This window comes from Phyllostomus discolor, chromosome 4 (assembly GCF_004126475.2).
Source record: "Phyllostomus discolor isolate MPI-MPIP mPhyDis1 chromosome 4, mPhyDis1.pri.v3, whole genome shotgun sequence".
NCBI classification, from domain to species: Eukaryota; Metazoa; Chordata; class Mammalia; order Chiroptera; family Phyllostomidae; genus Phyllostomus; species Phyllostomus discolor.
The window spans coordinates 62,212,190-62,229,488 of NC_040906.2; the positions used below are offsets into that span (position 1 = coordinate 62,212,190).

Sequence of the window (17,299 nt, forward strand, 5' to 3'; positions counted from 1 at the left end):
TCTATTTCCATTTGGTCATTCCCAGGCATTTAGATACAGAAAGATCTAACTCCTCCCCACACCCTATAGATACTTAAGTTAGAATTTATAATTTATAATCTGCTTCTATGCTTTAGTAATGGTTGAGTATGTTTACTCCATGCTGGGCACTGTGCTAAGTGCTTTATATGGATTCTCACCACAATCCTGTGGAGCTGGTATTTATGCCAATTTACAGATGAGAAAAGTGAGACACAAAGGGGTAAAAGAACTTGCCCAAGATTGCACACTATTACATCAGCCTGGTTTGAAGCCTCAGTTTGTTAACTCCAGAGTCCATCCTGTTTAGGACATCTTAAAAGCCGAGAAATACATCCAACTGTAGTACCTCATATGTGTTTCTCTTCCATCCTGTTTCACAGAAATACAATGTTGCTAAATACATAAATGAAACTTAGAAAGAGCAAAATAATCTTGGTTACTGGCATGATTTTACACACTTAAGAGGAGAAATCAATTATGTTTGACTATAAATAAGAAATTGTATTTTTAGGTAATTATATCAGTAATGTATATCGTCTCTGTAACTGTCTCACTAACATTTGATCAAGTATCTATATGTACTTATATGCTATATTAATCTAATACACAAATATGATTGTTTCTTGGTTCATGTAAGCTCTTTTTTTTTATTTTGTTTATTTCTTTTTAGAGAGGTAAAGGGAGGGAGAAAGAGAGAAAGAGAAACATCAGTGTGTAATTGCTTCTCATGTGGCCCCCACTGGGGACCTGGCCTGCAACCCAGGCATGTGCCCCAATTCCATGGGAATCGAACTGCGATGCTTTGGTTCGCAGCCTGAGCTCAATCCACTGAGCTATGCCAGCCAGGGTGTAAGCTCTTTTCTAAAATGCTTAAGGCAAACTTTTAATACCCTATTGGGGATTTCATTAAATTAATATTCTATTTAATATTTTTTAAATAAAATGAAAGTATACATACTAATTTTAATCAATAGGATGTATAAAATTTCCTAAGCACAGAATGGGTATATAGGTTAGTTAACACATTTAAAAAGTTCAGGGTGAGTGGTTTTTTTTTTACCCTAAGTAAGCTTTATTTTCTTGCATCCTTCATTTTTATTTAAATCCATATGCACTATATCAAACATATAAATCCACTGTAAATTTAGATTTGTTAGCTTTGTTATATAAACTTTTAGAACCATGTGGATATGTGTATGTTTAGAATGAAAGAAAACTCAGAGCTAAATGGTTTTCAAATGGGCATGTGAAGTGGTGTCCTGCGCTGTGTTCCCACACAATGTTAGCACAAAAGTCTTTGATTCAAGTAGGTGCCAGGTAGGGGGACATTTCTGAACAAGGACCAATTTAGATACATAGAAACACAAGTCACAGTTTTTTTCCAATCAAAATTTAAAGTACTGTTATTGAATATCATTCATGGACAAAAAAATTTTTAATTTAGATTACCTATTTATTGTTCAAACATCCATGACAACTGTTACTACAACGTAGTCAGTAAAACGTTAATATGTGGGCATATTTCAGAAGCAGCAGAAGAGGCAGCTTTCTAGTTTTAGTACTGAAATTTAATACAATATTAACACGGCACTATGTACAGGAAATCTAAAGATTTAGTTGCAGTATAAAGCAGTTCCTGGTATGGTCATAGGTTCTGGTCATGTGGACCTAGTAATTTATCAGCATTCATTAGCTGAAGATTGTACCAGTCTTTCCATCCAGCCTTGCAGCCCACAGGTACACACTGTTCATTTGAGCGATCCAAAAGTGTGACTTATAAATTAGTCTCTACACTCAGCACATCTTCTCTACTAAGTATGTCCACAATACTTTAGAAATGCTTATTTCTTTTTTTTTAATTGAGTTTACTGGGGTGACATCGGTTAATAAAAGTATGTGGGTGTCAGGTGTACATTTCTATAACATGTCATCTGTATATTGTATTGTGTGTTCACCACCTCAAGTCAAGTCTCCTTCCATCACCATTTATCCCCCTACCATCTTCTCTCTCTTGTCACCCCCTTTCCTGCTGGCTGTGTGGAAATGTTTGTTAATGTTATCTAAATTTTGATCCAGTTATATAGCCCATGGTTTATCAATATATTGTAAGTTAATTAAAATTAGTCTTCTCTTTTAGAGAGATTTAAGTTTACATTATGTTCAACCAAAACTTGTTGACGGTTACTTGAAGTCAACATCATATGCTTAATACCATAGGGCTACAGAAATATACTCAGGGAACTTACAGTCTAGAGGGAACTCCACGGTGCAACTCCAGAGAAAGAAAGATAGCAACTTAATTTGCTTCCGAAGATACTAAATCACAGCTTTAAATCTTACTTTATTTTCAGCCTTTGCCAGAGTTGCCTCGTATTCCAGGACTTGTTCTCTCTGGAAGTACATTTTCAGACTGTCTCATGGTGGTACAGTTCTTACGAAACTTTGGCAAAGTTTTGGGCTTTGATGTGAATATTGATGTTCCAAACCTGAGCGTCCTTCAAGAGGGACTGCTAAACATAGGGGACAGCATGGGTGAGGTGCAAGACCTGCTTGTGAGGCTCCTCTCAGCTGCTGTATGTGACCCAGGTCTAATTACGGGATACAAGGTAAAAAAAATATATATATATATATAAAAGTATATTTTAAATTTGTATTATCAGTGCATTGATAGTTGGTTGTAACTTATTAGCAGAAGTTTGTACAGAATGATCCAGTTTTTTTCTACATGATGTTAAATGTATATTTGCTTTAAGTTGCAGTTGGCACACACCTAGAAAAATCTGCTTTATAAAGCCTAAGGAATGTAGATTATTCCCAAATTCCTCTTTTTATTCCTCTTTCAGCAAAAGCCAAGTTAATTTAAGAAGATACTAAGTGATATTAAGAAAAACAGAGTATTCATAAATCATAAAGCAATTAGAACTTATGCGTGCCTTCTGAAATTATACTGTGTTCCTTCTGAATCACTGTGAGTAACTTGAGGCTAATCAAGGCACCTACAGACCAGCATGTTAAGACTCTGTACTGCTCAGTGTATACTCAGAAATTCAGTTATCTTAATTCCAATTAAGGTACATATTTCAGTCAGCTTTGCTATAGGTAGTGTTGTAGAGAGATGCACCTGTTATATTTTCCTTCATCTCCCTGTCACTCCATGTATCAGGCAGTAAAATCCATGATACCGTAGAGCCAGACAACACAATAACAGTGCTTTGAATCTCCTATTTCCCTGTCCTGAATGTCTACATAAAGCCTGGAAAAACTTGGGAAAGAAGTGAAAGAAGGTATGGTAGACGATTCCTACTCGTGAGTTTATATACTCTTCTCCCCATCTGACTTTGAAGCAAGAGTTTGGAGGAGGAATAGAAAGATTACAAATACATGAATCGTCTATCATCTCTTGCCTATTTTTATCTCTACTTGATCAAAAATGTGAATAAAGCTGTTGTCAGAATATATAATTATATGCTAGCATTTTAAAGTTATATTGTCTTATGCTATGAATGAATATGCCAATACTGATGAAAATGCCAACATTTTGTAGGCCAAAACAGCTCTTGGAGAACATTTGCTGAATGTTGGTGTAAATCGAGACAATGTTTCCGAGATTTTGCAGATTTTTATGGAAGCCCACTGTGGACAAACAGAGCTTACTGAAAGCCTGAAGACCAAAGCTTTTCAAGCTCACACTCCCGCGCAGAAAGCCTCTGTCCTGGCTTTCCTCATCAATGAACTGGCCTGCAGCAAGAGTGTGGTGAGGTAAGCATATGGCCAGACTTTTCCGGCTATTATTCTCTGTTTTGAATTTGTCTTATCACAAAGTAATGCAGATTGCTTATAGAAAATTTCAAAGTTATAAACTAGCACAAAGAAAAAAATTAAAATTATACTTAATCTTCCCATTCAGCGATGACTATTAATAAATTTTAATGTATTTCTTTGTAGTCTACTGAAAAGAAAATTTGTATTATACTGTATATAATAGTTGTAACCTGTTTTGTTCATTTAATAATTTTGTAATATATATACTGAAATGTAAAAATAATGTTTCTTGCTATAGTCCCAGGATTGAGCACTGTTGGAAGAATCCAGAATTTTTGTTTTCTTGACATCTTATAATGATAGATGACTACTAATTTTCCTTAGTATGCATGCACAGAATTATCCAGCTACTTGTTACTTTATTATGCTCTAATGCAACCTTAATATTATTAGTTTATTGATATATTAATTTGTACCTTAAAAAATACTTAATCGCATTTAAAAGTCAAAGTAAGCCTTCCAGTCTAGTATTTTAAGATTTGGTGAACAAATCCAAGTTCATTTTGTTTTTGCTATGTTACAGTTTTTAATTATGTTACTTTTAATTCCTTACCTTTTTACGAAAAGGATCAATTCAAGTATTTCAGAGTCATGTATTTCTATTAGGGTGGACATTTTAGCTATGATACTGTATTGATATAATTTTTCACTTGTTTTTGTTATTCATGATAATCATCATTTTCACTTACTAAAAAACTACATTAATTTGCTTACCAGATTAATGTATTGCATGATGGATAATTTATGTTTTCTAATATTTTTTTGCATTGGCAGTGAAATTGACAAGAATATTGATTATATGTCAAACTTGAGGAGAGATAAATGGGTGGTAGAAGGTAAACTTCGCAAGTAAGTCCTGTTTTATTAAAATTAATATACTTTCCCTTTGTACATGTTCCCCAATAAAACATATAAATTGGAAAGATAGAATTTAAACTTTATTTTGTCTAAGAAGTAGAACTGGTAAAGCTTAAAATTAAGATAAGATATGAAATTAATATAACTCAAGGCCAGAATTTGCAATGGACAAAAGATATAATGAGATCTATTGAGCTCATAAAATTCAAATTTAGAAGAAAGTCGTTTGTCTTTTTTCTTTCAAAGAAGTCAAGTAATTACATTTTCTAAGATTGTTGTTGCTATCAGGTTACTTTTATCATAAATAGAATCTGTTTAGAACTACCACCCTTTTTCTTAATTGCTTTCTAGTTAAAATTTACTTTTATAGAGCATGTAACATACTCAGATATATTCAGCATTAAAACTTAATTAGCTTCCTGCCAGGAAATATGCTGAAATTATTCAGTTTCTATGTTAAGAAGGTGGTTTTTTTGTGGTAATTTGCATTGAAATTTATTCAATCTGATAGTAGGGGATCAGGAATTGTCACTTGGCCATTGCTAGAATTAGTCTTTCCAACTTTCTAACATTTCCTTTTTTTAAAGTGTTCTAATTCCAAAGCATTATTCTTGAAAGTTAATATGTTCTACAATTTTTAGAAACACCATTTCTTAATTTTTTTTAATTCTAATTTTTATTATCATTGATTTATTGTTTACTGTGACAAAAATAAAATATCATTAGGTACTTTTGCTTAAAACTCTTTAAAAAGCATAGAAAGAAGCCTTTCCTTTTATATCATCATTTTATGTATATTTAAAGGCTCAGAATCATTCATGCTAAGAAAACAGGCAAAAGAGACACTGCAGGTGGCATTGATCTTGGAGAAGAGCAGCATCCATTAGGGACACCCACTCCAGGGCGAAAGCGAAGACGGAAGGGAGGAGACAGTGATTATGATGATGATGATGATGATGACAGTGATGACCAAGCTGATGAAGATGATGAAGATGAAGAAGATAAAGAAGACAAAAAAGGAAAGAAGGCTGATATCTGTGAAGATGAGGTAAGAAAATTTAGGTTGATTTTAATATTTAACTAAGACTGCATAACATTGAAAAATAACACAGAAACGCTGATTTGAAAGACTGTGTGCACCCCCGTGTTCACTGAGCACTATTTACAATAGCCATGATTTAGAAGCAGCCCAAGTGTCCATCAGCAGATGATTGGACAAAAAAGCTATGGTACATTTACACAATGGAATATTACTTGGCCATAAAAAGGAAGGAAATCTTACCCTCTGCAACAGCATGGATGGACCTAGAGAACATTATTCTAAGTGAAGTAAGCCAGTCAGAGAAAGACAAATGCCACATGATTTCACTCATATGTGGAATTTAATGAACAAAATAAACGAACAGGCAAAATAGTGACAGGCTTATAGATAGAGAGCAGGCTGATAGCTGTCAAAGGGTTGAGCAGTGCTGGGTGAGGGGGATGAAGAGATTGAGCAAAAGTGAAAAAAGAAAAAGACTCATGGACATGGACAACAGTGTTGTGATTGTTGGGGGAAGGGGGCAGAAGAGGGGTATAGGGGGGATAAATGGTGATAGAAGGAGAGTTGACTTGGGTTGGGGAATACCTAATACAGCGTGCAGTTGACGTGTAATAGAATTGTACACCGGAAACCTGTATAATTTGTTAACCAGTGTCACTTAAATAAATTTAATAAAACGGAAAAACATAACACAGAATTTGGGGTCAAGTGGATTTAGGGGTTTTTTTAATATATTTTATTGATTATACTATTACAGTTGTCCCATTTCCCTCCTTCTCTCCCCTCCACCCTGTACCCCCTCTCCCACCCACGTTCCCCCCCTTTAGTTCATGTCCATGTGTCATACTTATGAGTTCTTTAGCTTCTACATTTCCCGTACTATTCTTGCCCTCCCCCTATCTATTTTCAACCTACATTCTATGCTACTTATTCTCTATACCTTTTTCCCCTCTCTCCTCCTCTCACCCCCCTGCTGCTAACCCTCCATGTGCCCTCCATTTCTGTGGTTCTGTTCCTGTTCTAGTTGTTTACTTAGTTTCTTTTGGTTTTGCTTTAGGTGTGGTTGTTAATAATTGTGAGTTTGCTGTCCTTTTACTATATATGTCTTTTCTTTATCTTCTTTTCTTAGATAAGTCCCTTTAGCACTTCATAAAATAAGGGCTTGGTAATGATGAACTCCTTTAACTTGACCTTATCTGAGAAGCACTTTATCTGCCCTTCCATTCTAAATGAGAGCTCTGCTGGATAGAGCAATCTGGGATGTAGGTCCTTGTCTTTCGTGACTTGGAATATTTCTTTTCAGCCCCTTCTTGCCTGTAAGGTCTCTTTGGAGAAATCAGCCGACAGTCTGATGGGAACTCCTTTGTAGGTTACTGTCCCCTTATCTCTTGCTGCTTCTAGGATTCTCTCCTTCGTTTTTACCTTGGCTAATGTAATTATGATGTGCCTTGGTGTTTTTCTTCTTGGGTCCAACTTCTTTGGGGCTCTCTGAGCTTCTTGGATTTCTTGGAAGACTGTTCCCTTTGCCAGATTGGGGAAGTTCTCCTTTATTATTTGTTCAAATACGTGCTCAATTTGTTGCTTTTCCCCTTCCCATTCTGGTACCCCTATAATTCGGATGTTGGAACGTTTAAAGGTGTCCTGGATGCTCTTAAGCTTTTCCTCGTTTTTTTTGAATTCTTATTTCATCATGCTTTCCTGCTTGGTTGATTCTATTTTCCTTCTGGTCCACTGAAGGAAAACTTCCTTTCACTATTTAACTATGAGATTCAGATTCCTTCCTTTCACTATTGGCTCTCCTCCGTATATCCTCCTGCATCTCTTTTATGGTAACCTACATCCTTTCATCTAATTTGCGCCCAAAATCAACCAATTCCATGAGCTTTCTGATCACCAGTGTTTTGAACCGTGCATCTGATAGATTGGCTATTTCTTAGTCGCTCAAAAGGATGAGTCCTGGGGGACTGATCTGTTCTGTTGGAAACATCTTTCCCTTTCTCTCCTTTTTTTTTCCAGTCTGGTCACTCTTGTTATGGTGGGGGGCAGACCCTTAGGTGTTCACCGGGGCTGGGCACCCCAGTCGCTAGATTGTTACGTTATATGTGCGGGCGGGGACGGGGATGGGGACAGGAGGGAACAATGGCGGTAGTTCCGTTCTCCTGGGCTCAGACCCTTCTCTGGGATCCTGGGCTGCGAGCTCTGCCCTGGTCCACAATCGCTGCCTCACTGGGTCCCCCAGCCGCAGCTTCACCGCTGCGTTCTTGCACCCTGGATGGCTGTCACGCCGATTTCAAGCCAAATTTTCCCCGACCTCCTCGAGCCGCTGACCCGAGCCAGCCCCGCACCTGCCCGGCTCGTCTTCTCCTACAGGTCTGGATGTACGGGTCTACTTCAACTTCTTGGCTGTCCAACTTCCATTCAGATAAATCCTCTGTCAGTTCTGGGTGTTAATTCTGTCTGTAAATTATTGTTGTAAATTATTGTTGTTCTATTCTTGGTTGTGCAAGGAGGTACGGTGCATCCACCTATTCCTCCATCTTGCCGGAAGCAGATTTGGGTTTTAATTTCATTTTGACACTTGTTTAGTTTCTTCATCTGAATACTGAATATTATAATATTCACATATAAAGTATTTTGTGATGGGTAAATAAACATTGAATAGACTGCCTAGAGAGAGCAGGTACATACTTGAATAAAAAAAGTTAAGTTTTTCTTTTTATAGAATGACTTGAGAGTTCTCTAAAGAATTATGCTGATTCTTAATTTTGGGTATTCTCTTTCATTCCAGTGACAATACTTCATGCCTTAAAAGTGTTGTCAGGTTTTGTGAAACTGATACCAAACACTGGTGATCTCAAACACCAGTATTATATGCCCAGCTTTAGGCACTTTTGATCAAAGATATATAAGAAGGCACTAAAAATCTCCTCTCAATTTACAGGCTTACTGAGGAAGATTTGCAGTAAGAAAGTGTAATGTGTTAAGTGTTAACTGCTTCCAATAGAGGTATTTACAGTGCGCTAGGCCGATAGAAAGGAAAGGCATTTAACCATTCTGAGGAATAAATTCTCACAAAGGCTTTCTGGACCCATTACTAGCTGGGGCTACAAGCTGGGCTAAATGTTAACCTGGGTAGGAATACAGGGAAGAGTTTTCCAGGGAGAGACACACAGAAACCTGAAACCACAATGTGCTTTTAAGGCAGGGGTCCCCAACCTCTGGGCCATGGATTGGGACTGGTCCAGGCTTGTTAGGAACCAGGCCTTGCAGCAGGAGGTGAGTTTGAATCATCCTGAAACCGTCCCCCCAACCCTGGGCTGTGGAAAAATTGTTTTCCACAGAACTGGCCCCTGGTGCCAAAGAGGTTGGGGATTATTGCTTTAAGGGACTTACAGGTGATTTGTTTTGACTAGAGAGCCTATATGCACCAGCTACGAACTAGGATTTTATACTTTTTGTGGTGATAGGAAGCTATTGAAGGGCTTTAAGTAAGGGAATGACATGTCAGACTTGATTTTTAAGTAGCTCACTGTGTAGCTCTGTGGAAGATAAAAATAGATTTGGGTAGTGCAAGATCAGAGATGGGAAGATTAGTCAGGAGATATTCAATAGTTTGGGTGAGTTGTAAGAGGTCTGAAACCAGACCAGTGTTAGCTGGGATGAAGCAGCAGGAAAGGATTCAGTAAATATTTCAGAGGAAGAATGAGTAGTATTTGAGATGGACTGTGTAGGTTGAAGGAGAGGTAGGATTAATTCTCACCTATCTGGCTTGAGAGACTGATGCTCTTGTTGCCCTTACCTGAGATAGAGAAATGAGGAGCAGAGTAGATAGGTGATAGGGGATGATGGGAAGAACAGGTTATTGAAGACAGGAAGTGAGGGTGGGTTTATTTTAGACATGTTGAGTTTGAGGTACCTATACAGAAGTTCAGCATTCAATTGGATTTAAGAAGCTGAAGACTGAAGAATAATTCAGTCTTGAAAATATAGATGTGGAACAATAGCTTAGACAATAGCTTAAAATCATGAGGCAGATAAGTTTGCATGAGAGAATTGCTTTAATGAATCAAGTAGTGGACTGAGGTTGGGACCCTAGCAACATGAATATTTAAGAGAGCCCAAAAGGCTTATTGTTGAATATGGGACAAAGAGGTGGAAGATTCCTGTGGAGAACCAGAGTTAGTGATTCACTAGGAGGATGCACAGAACTCAGCATCTAGTCATGCTGTGTCTATGAATTATTATAGCAATAGGAAACAAAGCAAACCAGCAGAGAGAAAAGGCATATGAGTCAAAGTTCAGAGGAAACCAGACTTAAACTTCGGAGAGTTTATTTCCCAGTGACATCATACAGCAGTTCTTCCAGCAATGAGTTGTGACACATGTGACGTGTTGTGTACTAGTGAAGCTCAGTAGAGACTCACTGCCAGATTTCTTGCAGGGGACTGGTCACAAAGACACCTTCTGTACAGCATGTGCCAAAATTCCAGACTCCCGGAAGAAATGTAGATGTATAAACCACATTGTTAGCACAGTGTAAGTCTAGTGAGCCCACTTTATCAATTAGGGTCTGGCTGGGGTCAGGGAACCCTCAAATCCAAGTTCCAGACCCCAGCCGAGTGCCAACCTTTCAAAAGGTAGTATAGTCAGGTCTGCAATTTTAACTCTTTTCTACATGTGGAGTAATAACAAAAATCAAGAAAAATTGAACATTTCAAAAAATGAGGGTATAATAAACAAACATTAAGGCAGCTGAGTCTAGTGTGACAGGGACTGAAAGTTTTCAGTGGGTTTGGAAACACAGAGGTCAGCACTGTTTCATCAGAGGGGTGAGCCAAGCTGTGAGCTCAAACAACAGAAAGGGAGAAAGTGGAGACGGCCGTTTCAGGCACTGTGCCTTGGAGGGAAGGTGGTTCCTGGAGGGGAGCAAAGACCAAGGACTTGTCAGATGTAGAAAGATGGAGATGATTTTTGGTTGAAGGGAAAGAGTAGATAAAATGAGAGAGGGGGGTTGAAGATTCAAAAGAAGAAGAGAATAATTAACGATATAAGTCCCTAAAGTTAGTGGAAGACATTCAGTCATGGTAAACGGGGCCTAGCTTTGCAGAGCAGGCTAAAGGGAAGGAGGCAAGATTATAGAGGTATGTGTATGTCTGTATGTGTTTGAGGGAAGCTACCATAAGCCATGGAAATGGACATGTGTAAAAGGGAGATTAAAGCTGAAATTTACCTTTCACCAAAAAAGAATTCTAGAAATATTGCCCTGGGTAGTGTAGATCACTTGGGTGGTTGCCATCCCTCAAAACAAAAGTTGCAGGTCTGATTCCTGGTCAGGGCACATGCCTGGGTTGCACCTTTGGTGACCAGTTAGGCCCCATACAAGAGACAACCAATTGATATTTCTCCCTCAAGTTTATGTTTCTCTCCCTCTCTTTCTTCCTACCTTCCCTTCTCTCTGAAGTCAATGAAAAAAAAATTTAAGGATTCTAGAAATATTCATAAGGCTATAAAATGGTATTCAAAAAACAATATACAGCCTATCACTGCTGCCCTCAATGCCAGGGGTATTAAGCTAAGGAAAGCTAGAAACAACTCTTGTCCTTTCTTGCATCAAATCAGTACTGCTAGAGAAATAAAGGAAGAAGGCCTGGAGGGATAGGTAACTTTTTTTTAAGATTTTATTTCATTCATTTATTTATTTATTTATTTACTTATTTATTTTTAGAGAGGGAAGGGAGGTAGAGAGAGAGAGAGAAACATCAATGTGTGGTTGCTGGGGGTCATGGCCTGCAACCCATGCATGTACCCTGACAGGAAATCGAACCTACGACACTTTGGTTCACAGCCCGTGCTCGATCCACTGAGCTACACCAGCCTGGGCTGGGATAGATAACTTTTAAAGATTGTAATTATTTATTTGTTTGTTTGTTTGTGTATTTATTTTTAGAGAGGGAAATGGAGGAAGATAGAGAGGGATAGAAACATCAGTGTGTGTTTGCCTCTTGAGTGACCCCTACTGGGAACCTAGCGCACAACCCAGGCATGTGCCCTGACTGGGAATCGAACCAGCAACCCTTTGGTTCACAAGCTGGCACTCAATCCACTGAGCCACACCACCCATAGCTAGATAATTTTGTTGGTACAATATGTGAAAATATTTAATCAAGACCAATGATAAATATGAAATCAAATTTTTGACTGAATCTAGGTAATAATATAGAGGTACTTGTAAGATCACATACTACCCAATTCCCTTAAGTAAAAATATCATTAAATGTAAAATATTTTAATAAATCCCTCCCCAATGTTATATTTTAAACCAGATTTAAATGTGATTTAAAAATTAAAGCCAATGTGATTTAATTATCACATTGAAATTCCTTGCTGAAATTATTTCATAATGTGCTACTTCTTTTTAAATCCTCACCCAAGGACATTTACCTTTTTTTTTTTTTTTTTAGATAAAGAGGGAGGAGCAGTGGCAGGGCAGGGCAGGGAGAGAGAAGGAGAAAGAGAGAGAGATCAGTCAGTTGGTTGCCTTCTTGTACGCACCCTGACTAGGGGTCGAAGCTGCAACCCAGGCATGTTCCCTGACCAGGAATCGAACCTGAGACCTTTCAGTCTATGGGAGGATGCTCCAATTAACTGGATCGCACCAGCCAGAGCATAATGTTATACTTTTGAAACCACTTGATCATATATTTGTATTCCATTGCAAATAATGTGAAGGGTATATAATTTGGGTATTAAAATTGTGATTATCCAAACAAAAGATACCATTTATAACCAATCTACTTTATTTAGCAAGTGGAGCTGTTACCATAGCAGGAATTAAACTTTTCTGATCAGTGTTAATAAGCTTTTCACAGAATTGGCATCCCTTTTCAGCACTTAATACAAATTGTTTTAAAGTGTTGACTCATAAATTGACATCATGTCATTGAGATTTCAGTGTATTTCACTGGGTAGTTATCCCACTAAATTAGAATTTATTTACAGAAATTGTTTCATCTGGCTTCCTCTTTTCACATGAATTAACAAACCGTACATTTTTTAAGGGAAATAAAGACTAAATTCTCATTAATTATTTAAAAAGTATTAGTTTCTTGGACCAGATATGTCATTTAATCTAGTGTTTTGTTTTTTTAATGAGTGTTGAATTATAGAGTTAATTATATTGTAGGATTTAATTGATGAAGATCCTAGCAAATGTATATCTTATTATTAATATGAGAAAACTTCTAAAACTTTTAAAAATAATAATTATTTTGGTATCTGAGAAGCCAAATTAGCATTTCCTTTAAATGAATTGAGAGTTACTGTATTTTTCAGACCATAGGTTTTAGAGGAGGGAAAAAATTTTTGAAGCAAAAAATGTGGTAAAATATTTGATAACATAAATATCATAATATTTCACCAATGTGAATGTGAAGCTGCATTCCGGCTATAAGATGCACCCCCCCTTTTCCTCCCAAATTTGGAGGAAAGGGGTGTGTCTTATAGTCTGAAAAATACAGTAATCTTTGTAATGAAGAATTGGCAGCCACTTACCAATTTTTTTTTAATTTAATTTATTTATTTTTAGAGAGGGAAGGGAGGGAGGGAGGGAGAGAGAGGGAGAGAGAGAGAAACATCAATGTGCGGTTGCTGGGGTTTATGGCCTGCAACCCAGGAATGTACCCTGGCTGGGAATCGAACCTGGGACACTTTGGTTCCCAGCCCGCACTCAATCCACTGAGCTACGCCAGCCAGGGCTCACTTACCAATTTTCTAATAAAATTTTAATTATTTAATGAACTTGATTGATAAAATAGGCACATTATTCCTTCAAAAATAGGTTTGGCTGCTTGATAGGTACAGTGTCTGTTAAACTACTTAAAAAACTAATTGCAGGTAACCTTTCCAGTGAGAGTCATGTATCCTTTTTGACCAAGTCATAGCCCTTTGTCTCAAGATGATTCCCTCTTCTCTTCACTCCTATTCAACATATGAACAGTTTCCCTTATACTTAGATTTGTGTTGAAACTTATGGGAGCATTAACCTTGAAAGTAGCCATGTAAATTCCAACATATAGGAGCATATAATGGCCTTCTCTTTTGTTTGGGAAACTATGGAGAGAACCATGGCTAGAATTGATTCTGTGGTAAACTTAAGTAGACATTTCACTTCTTTTGCATCATAGGAAGAGTCTTAGAAATGGCAGTCAGTTAAATTGGCTGATTCCTAGCAACTCTGATGTCTTCTTTCAGATATTTGTAGATTGGATTGTATTTTATGAGAGAAAATTATTAAACATTTATCACTTGAGAATCATATAGATATAAAAACATCTATGTGTGAGATTCAAGACTCGAGGGTCCCTGAGGCTATTGTCTTTTAAGGGTTCTTTTAATCCCCAATAGAAATCATGTTACTTTTAGCACAAATAACATGCCTAAATACCTTTGTAACCTGGTCCCCTAAATTAGGATGAGGAGTGGGTAAGTGATACATAATAGTAATACTTCTGAGGTTTTCCTTTCACTTTTATAGGGGAAATAATCATAGTGATTTGGAAATATCAGTTTATGATTAGTTTGTGTCAATGTAGCTTTTGAAAAAGGCTCATAGAAGGTGAACATCAAAAACAAGTTCTTATTTTTTTAAAACTAAGGTGTACCTGAAGCTTCTCATTAAAGTACAGTTTGAGAAAGAATATTTACACATTATGTGTCAACAGCTCTGCTACTTGATTTCAGATCTGTTCTTGTTTAGTTCTCACAAAAACCCATGTTACAGGCAATGTTATCACCAATTTATAGTTAAGGGAAGTCTTAGAAGAGTAAAATAATTTGCTTATGTAACATAGTGTGGCTGAAATCCAAAGAAGCACATGTACCTTCTATTCCTTCATGCATTACCTCTGAAACATAATTTAGGGTTAGTTTTCCTATATTCATGGCCTAGAGTGAAACATTTCATTTAATCAGATGTAAACTTTCCATTTATTAAATTAGTTCTATATATAATGTTCAAAATATAACTTAACCATCTTTAAAAATGACTTTTTCAGTTTATGGTACTAATATTTTGCAGTCTTCCAAATTTAAACCCTTAACATCATAATTTACTCCTTTTTTTATCTCCCTCACCCCTCTCTGCCTCACGTCCATGAGTTGCCAGGGCTTTACAGTTTTAGCTATGTAATATCTCTTATGTTTATTTGCTTTTCTTTATTTCTTTTTCCCTAATAAGGCCCACAACCTTTCCCTCTATTTAATCATTGCAGCAATCTACTAACTAGATTTGCCAATTCTAGGCCTTTCCCTGCTCCAGGCCATCCTAGAACTATTGCCATATTTATCTTGGCAAAGCTAGTTTTGATGCTCAGTCTCCCTCAAAGGATCAGTGCAAAGCATTCACAGCACTAGACGGTTCACTGTTAAACTCGTCTTTGTCTTATCTCCCAGATTACCTATTCTTACCTATTGTGTGAAGATATATCAAACTTTTTCTAGTATTCCCTGTCCTCTTTTCTCTGATTAATCTGTTCCTAAGCATTATTTAATAGCTAATTAAAACACAGCTTTTCCCACATAGCCTCACTTGGTATAGATTTCCCTGTAGAAGTCATCTTACCCTCCCCTGAACTCTCTGATTCTTAATCCCTACCTCTCTGAGGGAGGACCTTACAGCTTCCTAATGTTGAGTGCTTTTCATCTTTTAGTATAATGTTTTGTGTGTTCCCCGAAAGATTATTAGTATATAAAAAGCAAGAACTGACTCTATTCATTTCCATAGGGCCTGTTTTAGTGCTTTGCATATAGGAGGCTTTAATTAAATATTTGCTGATCGATTGAACAAATAAATCTTAAAGTGGGTAAATTACACTGTATTTTGTTATGAATAGGATGAAGGTGACCAAGCAGCAAGTGTTGAAGAGCTAGAAAAGCAGATCGAAAAACTGAGTAAAGTAAGCACTTTCAGATTATAGTTTTTATCTTTTTTTGCAGTATTTTAAAAACTGGCCTGTATGAGATTAGTTTTCTGGCTGCTAACAAGCTTTTTATAATTAATTAAAATGAGGAACCTTAGAAACATTCTCAGTTAAACCTTATAAGTTTAATGCCAAAGTTAAAAGCCTGCTTCTTAAGTCATGGCACTAAACTTAATCAGGACCTATAGTCTTCAGCTCTTTATTTAAATTTTTTTAAAAATCGACAAATATGTGGTTTTATTTCTTAGCAATAATTACTTTTAAAATTCACTCAAATTTTATGGTAGAAGTTTCAGCATCTTATGTTTTATTTTACATGACTATTTGAATTTTATTTGAATTGAATTTATAAACCATATTTGTGTACTTCTCATTAAAACTTGAATTTTGGTGGCATTAGTGAAGTTTAGATGAACTTCTTGTTAAAAAATGAGTTTTTAAAAGTATTATGAGATTAATATGAGATACCTGTAGATTGTATCAATGTTAACTTCACAAATTTATCTCAATATTTGATCACATTGTTTATTATCAAGTATAGGACATGCTACCATAAGATACTTGATAAAATAAAACTTATCTTTTTAATTTCATGGCATCAAAAATATTCTAATTACCCTCAAAATAATTTCAATCTATGTAAATGTTACTGAAATTGAAATCAGACATGTAATACTTAGTTTATTTGCTCTCTTTTCCCAGTAGTGAAATTTATCTGCTCTAAAGGCATAATAAGTGTAAAGTTACTTATTTGTTAAATTTTAAAGCACTTAACACCCATAGGTTAACCATATGCATCATTTTTTAACAGCAACAGTGTCAGTACAGAAGGAAGCTCTTTGACGCTTCTCACTCTCTACGTTCCATGATGTTCGGCCAGGATCGTTACAGACGCCGGTACTGGATTCTTCCCCAGTGTGGGGGGATTTTTGTAGAAGGCATGGAGAGTGGTGAAGGTAGGAAATGTTAAATCTGTTACAAAAAGTATAAGAAATCGTATCTTTGAAACCCTGTTACTTCTTCAATATATTTTGTGCTTCCAGAATCCAATTTGCTTTATGGATAATGTTATAATACTTCAACTCATATTTCTTTTGAACTCATAATGCCCTTTTTATTCACAAATATTCCTTCTCTGCCCATGATGTTTCTTTTGTTGCTTTTTTCAACATCAAACATACACTATTCTTATTTTACTTAGTGGACAAAGATCTTCACCAGTATTATCCTTTATAGCTTCTGCTCCATTTGTCAAATTATCTAACATGTGCTTTATTCTTTAACCTTGGCAATAAGCATCCATCCTGACAGTCTCCCTGGAGGTAACCTGCTCAAATTTGAGGCTCCTTTAATCTTCCTCATTCATCTTGAGCTCTTACTCATGTTTGAAGTTTGTGATCACTTCCTTTTCCATTAAACTTCCTCCTTTTTTGAGTTTTCAGTTACCACACATTTCATGATATTCTACCCACTTAACTATTCTTTCGCTGGCTTCTTTTCTGTTTCATTAACTAGTACAGTACATAGAGCATTTATGTGCTCAATAAAAAAATCTTAAGTTGAATTTTTCAGAACTCTA

The 17,299-nt window shown here is 36.5% G+C and overlaps 1 protein-coding gene across 20 annotated transcripts in view; it reads left to right on the top strand.

Moving 5' to 3' along the window:
- BAZ2B (bromodomain adjacent to zinc finger domain 2B) overlaps positions 1 to 17,299 on the top strand; it is a 367,012-nt gene that overhangs the window by 313,345 nt on the left and 36,368 nt on the right. For all 20 annotated transcript variants that reach the window (XM_036023420.1, XM_036023418.1, XM_036023403.1 and 17 more), the window contains 6 exons: positions 2,373 to 2,627; positions 3,566 to 3,780; positions 4,618 to 4,692; positions 5,506 to 5,749; positions 15,634 to 15,696; positions 16,532 to 16,676. In XM_036023420.1, coding sequence (XP_035879313.1) covers positions 2,373 to 2,627; positions 3,566 to 3,780; positions 4,618 to 4,692; positions 5,506 to 5,749; positions 15,634 to 15,696; positions 16,532 to 16,676 — 997 coding nt within the window. The remainder of the gene's footprint in view (positions 1 to 2,372; positions 2,628 to 3,565; positions 3,781 to 4,617; positions 4,693 to 5,505; positions 5,750 to 15,633; positions 15,697 to 16,531; positions 16,677 to 17,299) is intronic.